Here is an 18,182-nt window from a genome sequence, read left to right on the forward strand (position 1 = left end):
TGGGGCAACTCCTCCTTGACAGCCTTGCCACGAAAGACATGGCGTTGCGGCGATGTTGGCTCATGCTTGACGCAGCGTCCGATTTGGTAGTGTATACCAACAAGCTGCACTAGGTGGACAACTGTATCGCCATGTTCGAGTGGTTCCTTGGGGAGGGCAAGTACAAGGTGATCGAGTTCGACCTCGGGTACACCAACGGGCGTGTCGGTCATGATTAGAAGGTCGTCATCGTCCAGTGGTGTGTGTGCCAGCACGTCCTCATCTACCACTACTGCACGGTCATGAGGCCTTGTAAAAGTTTCACCAGGTCTGGTTGGGATCAGGACCCCCAGAGGTCATCGATTTATGTAAGCAGGATACGTTTGATGCTTGATTATTATAAGTTTATTCGCAAAAAAAAGTAATGAAGTTGCCATTATATTGGTACGAAAGTTCTCATGTTATACCAAGTTACCACGTGGCAACTTTGATACTAATACCGTGACCACTTTGTAAACGACTAGCTGGCAACTTCAATGATGATTACCCCGCAAAAAAAAAACTTCAATGATGATTTTTTTTCCCGCCAAAACATACACATATGGAATTTAGTATTAAACCTCTTGTCGAGGTAAACCTGGGCGTGATCATCTGATCGTAAATTAGATTAACAGTTTGAGAGATAAAACATGTTAAAATTTGATAAATACATTTATGACGATGATATCGTCATCTCGCCAATAAAGGACCCGCTCACATGTTGGGATTTGTGAATCCTGCATGAAGTACCATGTGGGGCTAATAAATGAGCAACACTTGTTCTCATAGTCCCATCTCTCACAATACTCCCTCCGTCACGGTTTAGAAGACACAATTAAATTTGCGTGCGTTTCCACAATAGACAAGGTTTAGGGCGCATTGCATTTATTTCTAGTAGCTAATTAGTACTTCGATATACTATTTTTATATGCATGCGTAGTGTGAATGCTATTTTTTACCCAATTCCACAACCAATAGATAACCACCTAGGTCCCAGAGAATTTCCAAGCACGCCTTCTAAACCGTGACGGAGGGAGTACATATTTTTGACTTTGTTGTCTGCAAGAAAAAAACATACTGAAGCTTTTATATTACTACAGTAGGTTCTTAATTTGTGACATCATTATAGTCTTTTCATTGGTTTGTTTCATAAAAAGCATCTATTTCAATTGCACATTTCTCAAATGAACTATTTAATTCTTTTGAAATAAATTGTTTCATATTTTGAAATAATCAGTTTCACAATGATACATTATAAATTATAACTTCACTTTCCATGGTTGATATTTCACAATTTAGCACCTACATTTCACTTTTCATTGGGTTATTTCACAAAAATCACATCTATTTAAATTACATATTTTTAAAATAAATGGTTACACATTTCAAAATAACCCGTTACACAAATATCACATTTTTCAAGTGAAATAGGTTTGTTTCACAAATGAAATGTGAAATGTTGAAATTTAAACGTGTTTGAAATGTGTTCAATATTGGTTTAATTCTAAAGGTCTTGACATCAAGAGTTTGAATATATGAATTATTTAAAAAACACACAAAAAGGATATACGTTTTTAATTGGCTAAGATGAAATAAAGTTCATGGATTTGTTTCCAAGAGAGAGACTGTGTTGGGATTTGTGAGCCCCGCACGAAGTATCCCGTAATCCTCATAGGAGCAATGCTATATGCACAGGCAAATTTTTACTTAATTCACGGGGAGGCTTAGCTACGAAATAAGGGTGAGAGGGCCCACACCCCTTGAAAATCAGAGGGAGAAGATTAGTCAACGCACAAAGTCCGTAAAGTCCCGTACTCCCTTTATTCCTAAATGTAGTGCGCATAGGAAATTTTAAAAGTCAAACTCCTCCTGTTTTGACTACATTTATAGAAGACAAATATCTACTTCTATAATATTAAGTAAATATCATTAGATGCCTCACTAAACATATATTTATATTATGTTTATTTGGTATTATTTTTGTTGATACTTTTTTCGCTAAACTTGGTCAAACTAAACAATATTTGACTTCTAAGAAATTTTATGCCGACTACATTTTTAGGAATAGAGGGAGTATTACTCTGTGTGTTTAGAACTATTGGTCCTCATAGTCCCACCTCTGAAAATACATATTTTTGACTCTGTTGCGTGCAAGAAATTATGCCAAAACTTTTCGTAACTACTCCTTCCGTCCGAAAATACTTGTCATCAAAATAGATAAAAAGGAATGTATCTAGAACTAAAATACATCTAGATACACCCCATTTTGTTCATTTTGATGACAAGTATTTCCGGACGGAGGGAGTACAATACTATTGTACTTCTTATTTTTGGCGAAGAACTACAATACTACAATATCCATTCATCAGTTGTAGAAGCCCAATAATGCCGCCATCGTGCTGCTGGCATTTCCCCAGCATGCTTGCACACGTACGCAGTCGCTCGATCAAAGCTCAAATCAGAAGTTCAAAAACCATCGAGGTCGAGGAACTCATCCGGATCAATCAACGGCGCATCCTGCTGCCCTCCCTGCCTCTGCATGCCGGCGACGCGGTGGCCGCCTGCTGGCAGCGGCGAAGGCGCCGAGGGAAGGGGTGCGGAAGGAGGAGGAGCCTGCTGCGCGCCGTGCGCGACGACGATGGCGAGCTGCGCCCTGGTCCTGGCGAGCTCGCACTGCGTGGCGAGGATCTCTTCCTGCAGCCGGTTGATGACCCCGGCGCAGCCGTACACCGGGTCCCCTACCCGCCACTGCGCCTCCATCGCCATCGTCTCAGCCGCCTGCGCTCTCTCCTCCACGGGCAAGCTCTGCGCGCGAAATGGCAGCTCAATGTGAGTCTCCAACCATGCAATCGGGAGCTCAACTTACTAACCAGCTGATGGTTTTTCATTACCTGGAGCAACCTGGCAACGTTGCTGGCGCCGAAGACCCGGTGGACGTTGGCGTAGCGGCGGGGGCGGGACGCCGGGAAGTAGGGGGCGAGCACGCAGCCGTGGCCGCACCGCCGGCGCAGGTACTTGCACGCTGCGCAGCGCCTCGGGTTGCCGCTGCCGCCGCCTTCCTCCTCCTCCTCCTGCACCTCCTCCGGCTCCACGTCGTTGCCGGCAGGGGCCGTCGACATGGTGAACGATCTAGCGATGGATCTTGGTGTGAGTTCGTGAGATCGCGTGGATCCTTCGAAAGATTTCCGGGAGATCTTGTGGGTGCATGTTTATATACACAAATGAGATGGATGCATCGTGCATGGAGGGGAAGCTGGGAATGGCAACGCCAACGGCTACGTCGGTGCAAACTTGGCAGGCTTAACGGCATTGTTGTTGCTAATTGTATCACGAGGCCCACTAATTAAGGAGCGCGCCGGCCGCCCGGCAGCCCCCGCTTGCTACTTTTCTCTCTCCGGCCAGCACCGTCGCCCGTCGCCGGCGCCCACTTGAGGGACAAGCTTTTTCGAATGTGGACATGTAGAAGTAGTTGGTTTAGTATTAGCGTTGCATATACTCTGCACGTGTGTGTTAGCTGTATTCGTACAGGAAGGAGTAGAATACAATTAATGTGTTTTCGAAGTCATGGTGACTGCCATTTAGAGCATCTCCAGCCGCGCCCTCAGGAAGGTCTCCCCAGGTGATTTTCTCGTGCCGGCGTCGAAAAAACGGCTCAGTCGCGCCTCCAGGAGTTCGATTTTCGCCGGCCTGAGCCGAAAACAGTGTCGGCGGACCCAGGCCGAACCCGGCAGGCTGGGGGGCGCCCGGGGGCGCCGGGGCGAGCTGTTTTGGCGCGAAAAAGCCGCGGGCCCGCCGCGTCAGCGACACAGCGCCTCGTCTTCCCCCAACGGCCTCGGTTCCCGCGGGGAATCAATGGCAAGGCTGCCGCCGGTCAGTCTTGCCATTGATTCCTCACGGGTGGCGCGTCACGGGACGGCGCGCCGACACCTCCCCTCCCTCGCGCACGTTCACACGGGCGCGGCGCGGCTATATAGCCGGTGGCCTCACTCGCCTGTGCCCACACCAGCCCCCGCCCCTCGCCGCCGCCCAGCCCCTCCCTCTGCCTCTCCTGAGCGCCGCCGCCCAGCCCCTCCCTCTCCCTCTCTACCTCTCCCGAGCCCGTCGCCATGGAAGAGCGTTTTCCCGGAGACGAGGCGGCGGCCAACGGCTTCGGCCGCCGTTCGCTGCGCGAACAAGAGTCCTGGCTCCTGTTCTAGGCGAAAAACCCGGCGCCGCCGGACATGCGCGCCGGGCCGACGGGGTGGAGGCTCAGCAACGGGGGAGTGTCCATTCCCCCGTTGCCCGACGCCGTGGCCAAGCCCAACTACTTCGCCGAGGAGGTCGAGGTCGTACGCGCCTCCCTCACTGACGCCCAGCTCTCCCTCCCCCAGTATGCCGCCGACAACCACGCGCCTTGGGCGGCGTACTTCGAGCACCGCTAGCAGCAGCGGTTGGCGTCCACCAACGACGCGCCGGTGGTCGGCGGCCCGAAGAACAGCGAGGGGCGCCACCTGTGGTGGGGCGTCCCCGGCCGCACACTCAAGGGCATGCTGACGCACCTCGAGGGCGGCAACGACCCGCCGTTGGCGTACCCGGCGAGGGTAGCCGCCCCGGCGCACCACCGACGCGCCGGGCCATGGGCGCCAAGGAGGTTCGGGTCCTCCTCCTCTTCTTCCTCCTCGCGATCTTCCTCGCACTCCTCCGGTGCTCCGGCCCTGCTCGGCGTCAAGGCCGAGCCCACGACGGAGATGCCGCTCGGCCGGCGCACTCGCAGCGCCGGCATCTTCATCAACGAGGGCGGCCGGCGCGCCTCCTCGTCGGCTCCTCCTCCGCGCTTCGTCAAGCCAAAAACGGAGCCGGGGCTCGCGCCGGTGAAGACGGAGCCGGGGCTCGCGCCGGTGAAGAAGGAGCCGGCCACGCCGGTGAAGACGGAGCTCGACGACGACGACGCGGCCCTGGAATGGGCGCGCAGGGACTCCATAGCGATGGAGAAGGAGCGCCTGGAGAAGGCAAAGGAGCGCCAGTGCGCCGCCCTGCGTCGCTTCGCGGAGCGCCGACGCGGCCGCGACGAAGGCGGGGTCCTCGTCATCTGCGACAGCGCCGCCGCCACCAGCCCGCGTTGGCGACGCCGGTCGGGGGTCCACCAGGGACGGCCGCGTCAAGGAGGAGAAGTCCGACGACGGCGGCGACGATGGCGGTGGCGACTACTTGGCGTTCAGCCAGTTTCTCTTTTAGTTTAGTTATCTATTTTGCTATGTAATGAAAACCGGCGAACATGTCTAATATATGCCCAAGTTTGCCCAAATTTATTGTGTTTAGTCGAACTTCGTCGAACTGTGCCAAAATTTGCTATACAAATTTTATTTTTAAACGCGCCTGGGGACGACGGCTGGGGACCAACTCGCCCCCAGGCCCAATTTTTGCGCCGGCTCACCCCCAGGCGGCGATTTTAGGCGCCCCCTAAGGGGCCAACGGCTGGAGATGCTCTTACACAGTAATGGGTCAGTTACATGACTCGGTTCAAGGCAACCACTGAAAACTTCCGTGATGTCACACGATCAAGACTGAAAAATATAGCAAGGGGTCGTGTTCATTTCTACTCCCTCCGTCCGAAAAAGCATACATCTATTTTGAATCTATTTGAGGGACAAACTTTTTTGGACGAAGGGAGTACATAGTTCTTGTGTATACTAATAAGTTTGATTTTTCTGAAGTGATTCTAGCTTCTGTCGATTAGCTTCACGTTGTCATCAAGATCATGTCACCTGCATATATATTATCAACTAGTGTAGGGAGTGGAAGAAACATATATGGTAGGGAACTAGGGATGCTGTTGATGTCGTCAAATTTCATTTCAGAAATTAACGTATATCATCAATTCGTACATAGTCCATTACAGTTCAGACCAAAAACACCAAACAGATGGTCTGTTCAAAAGTCAGTTATTAATTTCTTTCCCTCGCTGCTTATTGTTTCACAAAAGCCCAATGAACTTGATTTACTTGAACACCAAACAGATCATTTATCTGCACAATTAACTTGATCTGTGCTGTGTGTCTTTCACTAACCTTTCCGCGCCGAGGGATTTCTAGTACCATTTATGTTTGGATGCCAGGATATCAATGTCACTGAAACACACATTAATTTTAGGTAAACATCTCATCGGCCGGGACAAGCAGATCCCATCTCCCCCGCGTGGCGGCCGGGAGGCTCCCAGATCCCATCGGCCGGACTCCACATCTCCTCCTCTTCCTCCCTCGCCGCCGCCCAGGGCACGGCCAGGCGAAGCCTTGCCGTCGCCGGCGGTGGCGGGGACTCATGGTCCTCCCGCTCGTGTGGTGCTGGCACGGGCCGGCGCCCCCAGGCCGGAGCATGGCGCCAGGCTGGACCCCACGGCGGGTGGTGGCGGAGCTTTGGCGATTCCGTTTCCCCCACGGCAAGCGGCTTCGTGGTTGGGTGCGTCGTGGTCGCCAGGGACGGCGGCGGCGTGACCAGATGGGTTCGCGGCGGCACGGCCGGATCTGGCCCAAGCATGGGCCTTGGTCGCCGGATTGCCGTCGGCACGGTGGCGAGTGCGACTCATCGGCAGCTGGGCGGATCCGCCAAGATTCTACCCTTGTCTGGTCCTTAACAGCGCGGGCAACTCCGGAGGAAACCCTAGATCTCCTTGGGATCGAGCGATGGCGGTGCTTTTGCGTCGTAGTCCCTCTTCAGGGCATCGTTTTGGAGTTTACTCCGGTTGAAGGGACCAGCGACTCTGGCGGCGCACGTCTGGTGGATCAACTGCCGATGAAAATCGCGCCAACTACGGTCATGGCGGACAATGGCGGCGTCTTTGATGTCCACTAGTAGAAAAATAGACTTTTGTCCCGATTCATAAGGGCCTTTAGTCCCGGTTCTGGAACCGGGACTAAAGGGTCGTTACTAAAGGTCCTCCACGTGGCCGCTGCCTGGAGGTCCACCTTTAGTCCCGGTTGGTAACACCAACCGGGGATTTTTTTTATTTTTTTTGAAAATTTTTCCCGATTTTCAAATTTCTGAATTATTTTAACCTCTAATCTCTAATCACCCATCATCACTGCTCAATTTAATCTATAATCACCCCTCATCATTCCAAATCATCTAACTTCCCGGATGGTCACCCATCCTCCCATTCCCCCAGCCTGAGCACGCTTAACTTCCGGGTTATATTCTCCCTCGTTTCCAAGTCTGCACTTGTTGTTTTGCTGACAATAGTAAGATGTCAATCTTATTAACCCTCAGAAGTTTAGCTTGAACATGAAGTCACACATTTCACTGTTTGAGTTTAAAACTATTGTTCTAAAAAATAATAATTATTTAGTAACACTAATATTTCTTGAATAAGTAGTTTGACCATTGTTACCACAGTTTGACCAGATTTGACCAAAATTCAAAAAAACTGAAATAATTATTTAGTAAAACTAGTATTCTTGAATAATTATTTAGTAACACTAATACTTCTTGAATAAGTAGTTTGACCATAGTTTGACCAGATTTAATGATTTCTTTTAAAAAAACTAAAATTTGAGCATAACTTTTTTTTCCTTTTGGAATTTGAGGATTCTACAAATTTGCAAACAGGCCGTAGGCTGTCAAAATCGGATGCGGATTCTCGTGCTGAACATTTTGATATATTATACATTTTTTTCTGACATCGTATGCAAAAGTTATAGCCGTTTTACATTTTCCCTACACTTTTTGCAAAACATGTCCAAATTTAAGTTTTTAAATTTTCCTAACTAGTATATGTAGTAACATAACTACACCTCGAAGGATTTTAACTTTTGAAGTTTTTACATTTTTCTTTTGCTTTTTACAAAACTGAAAAGGCGATACACGGGGGGCGGGGGGTAGGATTTGAAAATTGCACCATTAGTACCGGTTCGTGGCACGAAACCTTTAGTACCGGTTGGTGCCATGAACCGGTAATAATGCCTCAACCCCATTAGTACTGGTTCGTGGCACGAACCGGTACTAAAGGTCTAACCTTTAGTACCGGTTCATGGCACCAACCGGAACTAAAGGTCCCATTTGAACCGGAAGTAATGCATGTACGGTGCCCTAGCCGCTCGAACCGGGACTAATGCTCACATTAGTCCCGGTTCGTAATGCAACCGGTACTAATGCTCTTTTCTGGCCGAACCAAAGCCCATTTTTCTACTAGTGGTTGTTCCCTTGTCGAGGCATCGTCGTTGCTGTTTGCATCATCAGGCTCGGGATGCTCCGGGGGAAACTCTAGATCTGGGTCTTCCGGATCAGACGATGGCGGCGTTATCACTTTCCCTCTTGGGGGCATTGTTTTGGAGCAAGTGCTGGCTGGAGGGATGGTGGAGCGGTGCTTCATCCCACACATTGAGGGCGGCAGATATCGGCGGCATGGCGTTGTGGAGACTCGGCATCCGATGCGCGGTGATGGACTCGCGCAGGAGGAGGTAGCTATCTGGCGTCATGGTGACGTCGATGGCAGAGTGGCTAGACAAGGTAGAAACCTCAATATTTGCTCTAAAGATGGACCTGTGGAAGATGGCGGCGACGACACATGCGAGTGCGTCAGACCGGTTTGTGCCCCAGACCCGGTATGTAGCTCGGCTGGGGTGTCCGGCTTTTAATGTTAGGCTTAGGTGAATGGTTTGGGTAGTGGCCCAGCTAGCACCCCTTCATCATATGGATAGGAGTAGCAGCAGATGTTGCCAAGATGGCGCTTCTAGGCATATTGTTGTAATACTTGGTAAGGTCCGAGATGCAGAGGCTGGGGGTCATGCTCCTTTTTCTAAAAAAAACATGAAAGCTTTGAAAACAGCAGGTTCTGTGATGCCGTAGTTTTTACGTGATGTTTGTGCTATTGTGCAGTCCTTGTGTTGTGCTTCACGCTATGGAAATGACAATAGAAACATGATGTATTGCGCGACCCCTAATCAAACAAAAACAAAACACACCATTGCAAAGAACACAGATTAACAGGAAACAACATGAGAGTTCCATTCATGGGATATCTGCTACTCACTGAACAAGAAGCCTGAGTTGGCATTCCTCTGCGCCATGGTTCACCAAATCTCAGGGTACCGTGAGTTTGTGACAGTCAACAGGAGAATCAGACTACCACACAACCTGCTGTTTTAAGGGCTCCATCGATGTTTTCCCGAAATTGCACTTACATAACGTAGCAGAATGTAGAGACTCAATTGTCACTGCCTCATGCATCATCAGAACATATGTAGAAGCTTCCTGCGAACCGACTTTGAACAAAAAAGTGTGGAGGCCTCCAAAGTCACCGGTCAGTAGACACCACCCTGGATCATAAGAAAAGAATTATCAGCAAAGTTACAGTGGGTTCATAATTTCATATAGGGCGCAGACAATTACAGAGGGGGGCATGTTGATAAATAAACTGGTGCATTACTAGGACTGCAGAAGGTCAAGAGCATATATGTGGCGTCACAGTTTAAACCACCCTGGGAAATGATGGCAGCAACGTCAATCGTACCGCACACAAGATCACGTGATTACCCATTAACAATATGCTCAGCTGTGCGATCTACGGATGTAATTTAGTGACCCAGCCTTAGGCTAAAATGTGTGGCTAAATAATCCCAGTGACACAAATGAACAGCTAAAGGCATGCAGATTTATCAGCACAGTTTCCAGTGAATCAAACAAACAGAGCTTCGTTGAATAAATAAGGAGCAAGGTAAAAAAGAAGTACTGTTTGGCTTATCCAAACCACATGTGTGGTGTTGTAAGTTTGAAGAGAATTGCAAAGGAAATCCATATGCTGACGGCATGTAAATTTGTGACAGTAAATCTGCTGCTACAAAAATTTACGACACCAGATAATATATGCAAGTGAATATTACAACGCTAGATAATGTATGCAAGTGAGTTTCATGTGGAACAAGTTATAGCCATCTGGTTGTCAGAAAATGCAGCCGCGAGTATTCAGGTTGCAACCACTATATGGCTAATTTCCAGCACATCTCTTGGGAGTGGTGCAATATAAGAAGGTCGATAGCTAGCTTGATAGACTGAATACTATGAAGAATTACATACAAAAAGGTTCAGCTGCAAGACCATGAAAAATCTGAGAAGCAATTGAAATTTGAACCTACTGTGATAACATAATAACTTCAGTAGTGTCTAGCATAAATCATTTGTAACATCATTACCTACAAGTGCAAATTAAGAAAAGGCAGCTTTATAACTTGCCAAATAAGCAGATTTATAAGCAAAATTTCCAGTGAATCAAACTAATAGAGCTTTGCTAAACAAATAAGCACCAAAGGTGGAAAGAACTAATTAACTAGTCCAGACAATATATATGGTGCTTTAAGTTTGAAAGAACTGCAAAAGAAATACACAAGTTGATGAGACGTAAATCCATGACACTAGGTCTAACACTATGAAAACTTACGACGATACATAATACATTTAAGTGAGTTTTGAGCTGCCACTTTTATGATGCAAGAAAAGGGAGGTTCATTCATAGCCAAATTTACAATCTGCCAAAGAGCTTGATTAGCTTCATAGAAACTTCTTTACAGTTGTGATAAAAGGCATTGTGCACTAATTTATATCAGCCTTGAAAACTTGGGACCATACATATACAGGTGCCGCCTTCATCCAGAAAGAAGAAAAACCATAGTCACGGAGACTTCAGTGGATTGCTCCAAGAAAGGAAAAGAGGTGTCAACTTATGCTAGAAATTTTATGAGGACCATTCATGAAGATGGATATTTTGTGCATTCTCAGTTTAAGATTTAAGGAGTAAGGACAGTAACAAAAAATGCTGAAATTCAGTGTGCAAACTACTGTGCACGCTCATTTCAGATAGTCATGCACAATCACAAAACGAACTAACTATTTTACATCTTACTCTATCACTATGGAGAATTTCAGGCATACTGCATAACATGTTACACAGTTATGCTAAACCATCGTAGGGAAAACAACAGTTCCCCTTTTTTATAACCAGAAAGGCACATGCTTTAGCCATGAAACAGAGGCATTTCAAAGATAGTTGCACAAGACAGCATCGACATTCATAGTTTAATATGCCCCTACCCTCTGTAATCTGTAGATGACAAAAATTACAGGGTACAAGAAGAGAGGTTGTCGGATTACCATGGTCACGCAGAGGCAGAGCAGCAGTCTAGAGCAGAGAAGTAGGCAAATATAGGGTGACCAAATGTCATGCCATCTTCTTGGGCCGCCAAATATTCCAGCTTCTTGGTGTTCATGTCGTAGGAGAAGTTGCCGAAGCCCAGGGTGTTGATGAAGACCCTCCCGGTCCGCCCCTGGTCGACGTCGCCCAGCCACAGCCTGGCGTGCCGCCTCTGGGGATCCTTGGGCAGGGACGGCACGGTGTCGAACACCTCGTCCATGGGTATGCGCCTCTCCAGCACCCAGCCGTTGTCCCCATTGCCACGCACGCACATCTGGAGGCCATGCTGCTCCTCCAGCGACGCGACGCACAGCCGTCCGTCCTCGGGCATCTCGCCGATGCGGTACTTGTGGAGCCCGTCGAGCTCGCCCCACATCATCTCCGGGGCCCGGAGGAAGGAGAACTCCATGGTGGCGGCGTCGAGCGCGAGCGCGGAGGGGCTGCCGAGGATGTGCCAGTACATGCCCCCCGCGGCGTGCACGCACATGCCCTCGAACCTCATGGCGTCGAAGTCGACGGTGACCTCGCGCGAGCGCGGCAGCGCGGCCCAGCGGCACCAGCCGTCGCGGAAGGACGCGACCCAGGCGCGCGGGCGGTCCACGTCGAGGGCGACGCAGAGGACCTCGAACCGGAGCCCGCCCTCGGGGTCCGCGGCGCCGCGGGAGAGGAGCGCGGAGCCGAAGACATGGCCGCCGTTGAGGGAGGAGATGGGCGGCGGGGGCAGCAGCGCGTGGCGGCGCGAGACGGGGTCGCAGACGAGGAAGCCGCGGGTGTCGAACCGGGGCTTCCGGCGGAGGAGCAGGAGGCCACGGTGGGAGTCGTAGAGGGTGTAGTCCAAGATGTCGGGGAGGAAGTCGAGGGAGAGGCGCGGGGAGGAGGCGGTGAGGGGCTGGAAGGCCGGCGCGGCGGGCGGCGGCAGCTGGAAGGCCTGCGGGTCCTGCGGGCACATGGGGTGGTAGAAGTGGCCGAGGAGGGTGGGAGAGGCGCGCGAGTGGGAGGCGGCGGAGGAGGCGAAGGAGTGGGAGAGGACGCGGCTCGAGACGCGGCAGGCGAGGGCAGCGCGGCGGATGGCGGTCATCGCGGCCATCGCCGGCGAGGTGAGGCAAGATTGGGGTTTTGGGGCGTCTGCGTTGCGTTGCGCTGCGCGCTGCAGGTTTAGCGCAGCAGAGCAAACAGAGGATTCACACGCCGTCGGCTTCGGTTGTGTGTATCATATAGGTGTTTATTAGGCCTCTCAGCATCACAAATTACAAGCATGTCCCTTTTTATAAGGCCCCGCGTTGGAAAAAATGCATGCATATAATCATTTCATTGGTTGCATTGGTGGCATGGCTGGAAAATTAATACACTTCATGCGTGCTTTTTCATTGCTTGCATGCATGTGAGAGAGTGCATTGTGAGTGGAATGGAAGAATTAATGTGAGCAAATTGCTATATGTCTTGATCTAAGAGAAGTTGTGTTTAGGCCTAATAAACCTGGACGGAGGGAGTAGTAGGTGGAGTACAATTTGTTTGAAGGGACCAATTTTACAAAAAAAAAACATTCACACTATGTAATCTACTACGCACTATATTGTTATTAAATGTCTCATGAAATTAATTTCATACTACTATATAACTTTACTAATGTAGATGTTAACTTTTCTTTACATACTAAATCCAGTCAAACTTAATGAAGTTTGACTTCAAGCAAATCTTATATGGAGAGAAAAAAAACCCGGAGAGTATGTTGTCATAAATTTTTAAAGTTGAACTCTTGTAAAGTGGCAACATTTATGAAACTTGAGTGCGTTTGTAGCTTGTACTATGTACCCTCTCCGTCACGGTTTAGAAGGCACAGTTAAATTTGCGTGTGTTTCCCAATAGACAAGGTTTAGGGCGCATTGCATTTATTTCTAGTAGCTAATTAGTACTCCGATATACTATTTCTATATGCATGCGTAGTGTGAATGCTATTTTTTAACCCGTCTCATAACCAATATATAATCATTTAGGTCCCAGAGAATTTTCAAGTGCGTCTTCTAAACCGTGACGGAGGTAGTAGCTACTTATAGATCATGGTGGCTGGACATTGATTCAAACACTAAACTACTAAAGAGAGTGTAAGAGTAATTCTAGCAGATTCGTCATATAGGCAATCAAACTTAGAGTCATCATAATGATTGCCTCCGTATCATGGCCTCATGGGACCCATTGGACAGTGGGACATCCATTTGTTTCCTCAATCTCCAATGCATATTCAGTTAAAACAATAACATCCAGTTTACACGGGCACAACATCGAGGGCTTGGATAACCACGAGCAAGATGGCGAGGATGATTCCGACGGGAAGGCGGCGAGTATCGAATGTAGGTGGTCACGGAGATGATGGAACGAAAGCTGGGCGACGGGTTAGGAAACTAGGGTTGGCGGCGGCGGGCTGTTTTCTGACTCGAACCAATGCGCTCCGTCGCCGTTGTCCGCCTCAGCCACTTTTGGGGGGCAACCAAAATTGGACGCCCTGTCACAAACGGGCCGGCTTTTTTGAAAACAGTTTGACTAATTCACATCTATATGTTTTTTAAGGATGTCACATCTAAGCTCCCACAAATACATAATGCAGCAACAAGAAACAAAAAAATAAAGACAAAAAAATAAACCACAAACAAAATGAATATCAGCTTAGATGTGACATCATGAGCCGCTTCCTTGGCAGCGGTGCCAGCGGACGGTTTTTCTTACTCGAGCCAAACCGTTCCGCCGTCAGTGTCCACCTCCACCGCCTTTTGCTCCCAACCAAAAGTGGATGCTTTGTCTCACACAGACTACTTTTCCTTTTTTTTTGTGAATCACGGGCCGCTTCCGGCAGCGACGGGCTGTTTTTTTACTCGAACTAGAGTGTCTGCCACTGCTTTTTTTGGCCCAACCAAATCCGGACACCTTGTCTCAAACATGCCATTTTTTTCCGAATTACGGGCCGGTTTCTGGGAGTTGTGCGCACTGGGAAGCCAGTCAACACGCATCCACCATGCGTCCCTTTTGGGCCGGCCCATGTGCAGGGTGGGAAGCCCCTGTTTTTATCATTTCGTTTTTTGGCTTTTTTATTTTTTGTATTTTATTCTTTAAAATAATTACTATAAAATAAATTGAGAATTTCAAAAAAGAAAATCATAAAATGTTCGTGAATTCAAAAAATGTTCAATACTCCCTCCGTCCAGGAAAAGTTGTCCATGCCTAGTTCAATTTTTGTTTTACAAAAACCCCCTTGGGCTTTTAAATCAGTCGCAAATAGATCCTTCTCCTTCCCCCCGACACGCCACCACGAGACGCCGTCGCCCGCCGTCGCGAGGCACCGGCAGGTCCAGCGCCGCCCACCACATGCGCCTCCCAACTACGTCGCCGCCACAGCCGCCGCCCACAGACGCCCACGTGCGGAGAGGCAAGCACCGTCGCCCACCTACGCAGCTCAACCACTGTCGCCGCCCATAGCTGTACTGCCTCCTCCTCGAGCAGACCAGGAACTCCGCCTCACTGAGAGGTACTCCATCATCGAGCCAGGCTTGCTGGGAAGCCGTGGATTGACGGAATCTGCCCCGTCTCCTCCCACTCCGGCCGCCGCTTCCCCACACAAGGTCGACGCCGTCGCGCCTTTCCTAGCTTCCCCGAGCCATTTTAAGGAATCAGGGTCCTCTTCCGGTCCTCCAGACCACTTTCCCCCTCTTGATCGCTTGGTATTTGGCATGGTCATCGTCGATCGCCGCTCGCTGCTGCTGGAGCTCGTCACGTGGCTCCTCCGGTGAACAAAAACCAGCGGCGCCGGCACCCAAGTGTCGACCACACTCGTGCGTGTGCACGCTCGCCCACGCTCCATGCTCTTCGGTGGAGCTCGTGTTGCTGCCTGATCCTCTCTGAAGAAGGTACTGTTGCTGTTGTATCCATTCTTGCTGCAGTTGAACTGCAATTTCAAGCATAGTCTGTTGATATCCATTGTTGCACTTGTTTGATGATTTGTGCTAATACTTTCCGCTGATGCAAGCCCTAATTAAATCCAGAGAACAAAAGAGAGGAAAAATCTGAAGAAAAAAAGAGACTAGATTGCAATTCAGTTTAATTCTGTCTATGTACTCCAGTGACTAGGGGGCAGGCTTCATGGTCGAGGCAAGCAAGTGGTGGGACGAGGGGGCCAACAGGGGCCGCCGGAGTCCAGATCGATGGGTAGTTGGCAGGTGTCGACGGGGAGGGAGGAGCGGAGACGGAAGGCGGGAGGGGGAGCGCCACGGTGAGGAGAAGAGACCGGGTCGACGAGGCGGCAGACGGAGGAGGGGGCACTCGAAGAGGAGGCTGGCGGAGGAGGTAGACATGGACGGCTGCGCCATGGCCAGGGGCCCTCGGGGATGGACGCCTCGATAGGCCGCCGCGCAAAAATCCAACCTTCGGGCACAATTCCAAGCTTCAAACGAGACATGGGGGAAGAAGGTGGCACCGGCATGGGGCGCGGTTGGGGAGGGAGGGCAAGGCGACGTGGGGCGGGGGGAGGGAGGGATCAAGGCGGCGCGGCGTCACGGCGTTGCCGGCGAGCAAGCGATGAAAGAATGGGGTAGCGAGGGGAAGAATGGGCGGTGTGGAGTGTGGATTTTGTCGGGGGAAGCTGGGGGTGTTTTCTGCAAAATGTACACGATGACAACTTTTCCCGGACGGAGGGAGTATTTTCAAAAATGTTCAGGAAATCATAAAATATTTGTGGATTCAAAAAAGGTTCATGATTTGGAAAAAGATGTTCGCATGTTCAAAAAATGTTCATGATTTTGAAAAGAATGTTCTGTAAATAAGAAATGTTCATGATTTTGAAAGAAAAAAAGTTCGGGCAACAAGAAAGGTCCATGATTTTGAAAAAGTGTTCGCATATTCAAAAAATGTTCATGGATTTGAACAAATGTTTGCAAATTCAAAAATACTTGGAGGGACCCGATTGCTTTCTATAAATATTTGCAAGGGTTGTTCTATAAAAAAATACTGACACATGGGACCCACCCATCATAACGGTCTAAGCTAACGGTGTTGACTTTTATGCCATGTCGGACCTGACGAGTGGACCTGATCTGTCATAATCATGATTAAAATTAATTAACACAGTCATCAGTGCAAGATGATAGGTTTTCAAAAAAGAAAACCAATCTTGTAGTTGGTTTTAGGGAAGTTCAATAAAGTGGTAGTTTTTTGAAACATGTACTAAGTTATAAGACTACAACAGAGAATGCTCCAGGCAATTATATTTGCTGTATGGACATATGGTATGCTTGTGAATTTATTCTCCTTCGTATACAGTAAATTCGTAGGGGTGCCGAAAAATGACTTGTTTGATGTTTTAGCTTGGACCAGCATTCTATTGTGCATCACTCTTCTTCTGAACTATTATGTGACCTTAAGTGCAAAACTAAATATTGGACCTACATAAATATTTAAAAACAATAATCAGAATGTTGATGTATAAAGGAATTAGGACTTCCGTATTTGTATTTTGATTGTTGAAGCATGCTTGCTGAGTGGAATGTATCTTTGTTATGCATGATTCCCGATCAGATATATCACAGTGATTTTTCTTTTCTTTCATACGACCGGTGGATAATAGTGGGTAATCTGTGTTTGCGTGGCATTTATCCTTCCAGAATCAATCAGATGTTTGTTGTGCTGGAGTGCAAGTTGTGTAACAGAAATATGCCTGCCTGGGTATGAAGGCATTCACTGGAGCTTAAAGAAAAATACTTCCACAAGGATACCAGGGAACACTTGGATGTTTCCTCCAGTACCTGCTTGCTTTGAAGCTGTTATGACCGGCATATTAGGGGTTTAGCCCAATGGGCTATGGCCCAAGTTATCTTATCGTTATTAAGGGCTTAGCCTAATTATTTTATTGTTATTAGGGTCGTTTATTTAGGAGTCAAGTAAACCTCTCTATATAAAGAAAGAAGATGTATCAATCTAATTAAGCAAGAAGCAATCAGTATTTGATCGGCTTCCCTTAGGGAACCGGAAGACCTAACCCTAGCCGCCTCTTGCGCCGCCGCCGCCTCTTCTGCACCATGCAAGAACGGCGCCCAGCCGCCGGCCGCCGCGCCCTCGACCTCGTCTTCCTCCATCTTTCCCCTATAATCTCCGCCCTAGAACCGACAGAACCCTAACTCCTAACACCTTGGTATCAGGTAGCTCAGTTTCGATCATGTCTTCGCCGCCGCCCATCCCGTCGCTTCCGCTACCGACCGTCACCACCGCGCCGGTGGCTTTCTCCACCACGCCGCTGCCCTCCCCGTCCGCACCGCTAGTCGCATCCTCCAGCGCCACCACCACCCAGATGACGGCGCCCTCCACCGCACCATCGGTCGTCGTCTACTCCCTGACAGAGATCACCGGGTCCTCAACGATCTCGTCACCGCAGTCCAGGGGATACGGCTATACCTAGCCGGCCCCTACGGGCAGCCGGCCGCCGCGACCGAGCCAGTCGCCCTGCCGTGGTATTCGGCACCCACAGCGCCGACCGGGCCTCTACACCACCACTGGACGCTTCAGCCACTGCCCTCCGCCGCGCCCCAATGGCCGCAGTGGCCGGCGCCGGCCCTCGCCGCTTCACCCACGCTACCCGGGTCCTCGCTGCCACCGCCCTGGCAGCCCTGGAAGCCGCCGCACACCGGGGCCACCGCGACGCTGGTCGGGCCGCTGCAGCCCTCGCTGCAGCTATAGCCAGCCCCCGCCACCGCCCCGATCTAGCCACAATGGCCGGCCGCAGCAATCGCCGCGCCCGCCGCCTCCGCCGTTTCGAGGGAACAGCAGCTGTCGCTGTTGGGGAACGTAGTAATTTCAAAAAAAATCCTACGCACACGCAAGATCATGGTGATGCATAGCAACGAGAGGGAAGAGTATCGTCCACGTACCCTCGTAGACCGTAAGCGGAAGCATTATGAGAACGCGGTTGATGTAGTCGAGCGTCTTCACGATCCGACTGATCCAAGTACCGAACGCACGGCACCTCCGA

The 18,182-nt window shown here is 49.6% G+C and overlaps 1 protein-coding gene across 1 annotated transcript; it reads right to left on the reverse strand.

The window, feature by feature from the left end:
* Positions 1-2,484: 2,484 nt before the first annotated feature.
* LOC123101445 (LOB domain-containing protein 24-like) lies at positions 2,485-3,137 on the reverse strand. Its single transcript, XM_044522897.1, has 2 exons — positions 2,910-3,137; positions 2,485-2,823 (listed from the first exon to the last, which is right to left on the reverse strand). Exons 1-2 carry the CDS (start codon positions 3,135-3,137, stop codon positions 2,485-2,487), a joined length of 567 nt encoding a protein of 188 aa, XP_044378832.1.
* Between the last annotated feature and the right edge of the window lie 15,045 nt (positions 3,138-18,182).

Source organism: Triticum aestivum, chromosome 5A, assembly GCF_018294505.1.
Source record: "Triticum aestivum cultivar Chinese Spring chromosome 5A, IWGSC CS RefSeq v2.1, whole genome shotgun sequence".
Classification (NCBI taxonomy): domain Eukaryota; kingdom Viridiplantae; phylum Streptophyta; class Magnoliopsida; order Poales; family Poaceae; genus Triticum; species Triticum aestivum.

What these genes read in the sequence shown, in the direction of transcription:
- LOC123101445 (XM_044522897.1), bottom strand. Translation starts at nt 3,137, where the DNA reads ATGTCGACGGCCCCTGCCGGCAACGACGTGGAGCCGGAGGAGGTGCAG. An exon ending in ACGTTGCCAGGTTGCTCCAG is followed by an intron (nt 2,824 to 2,909) that starts GTAATGAAAAAC and finishes TTTCGCGCGCAG; the next exon opens with AGCTTGCCCGTGGAGGAGAG.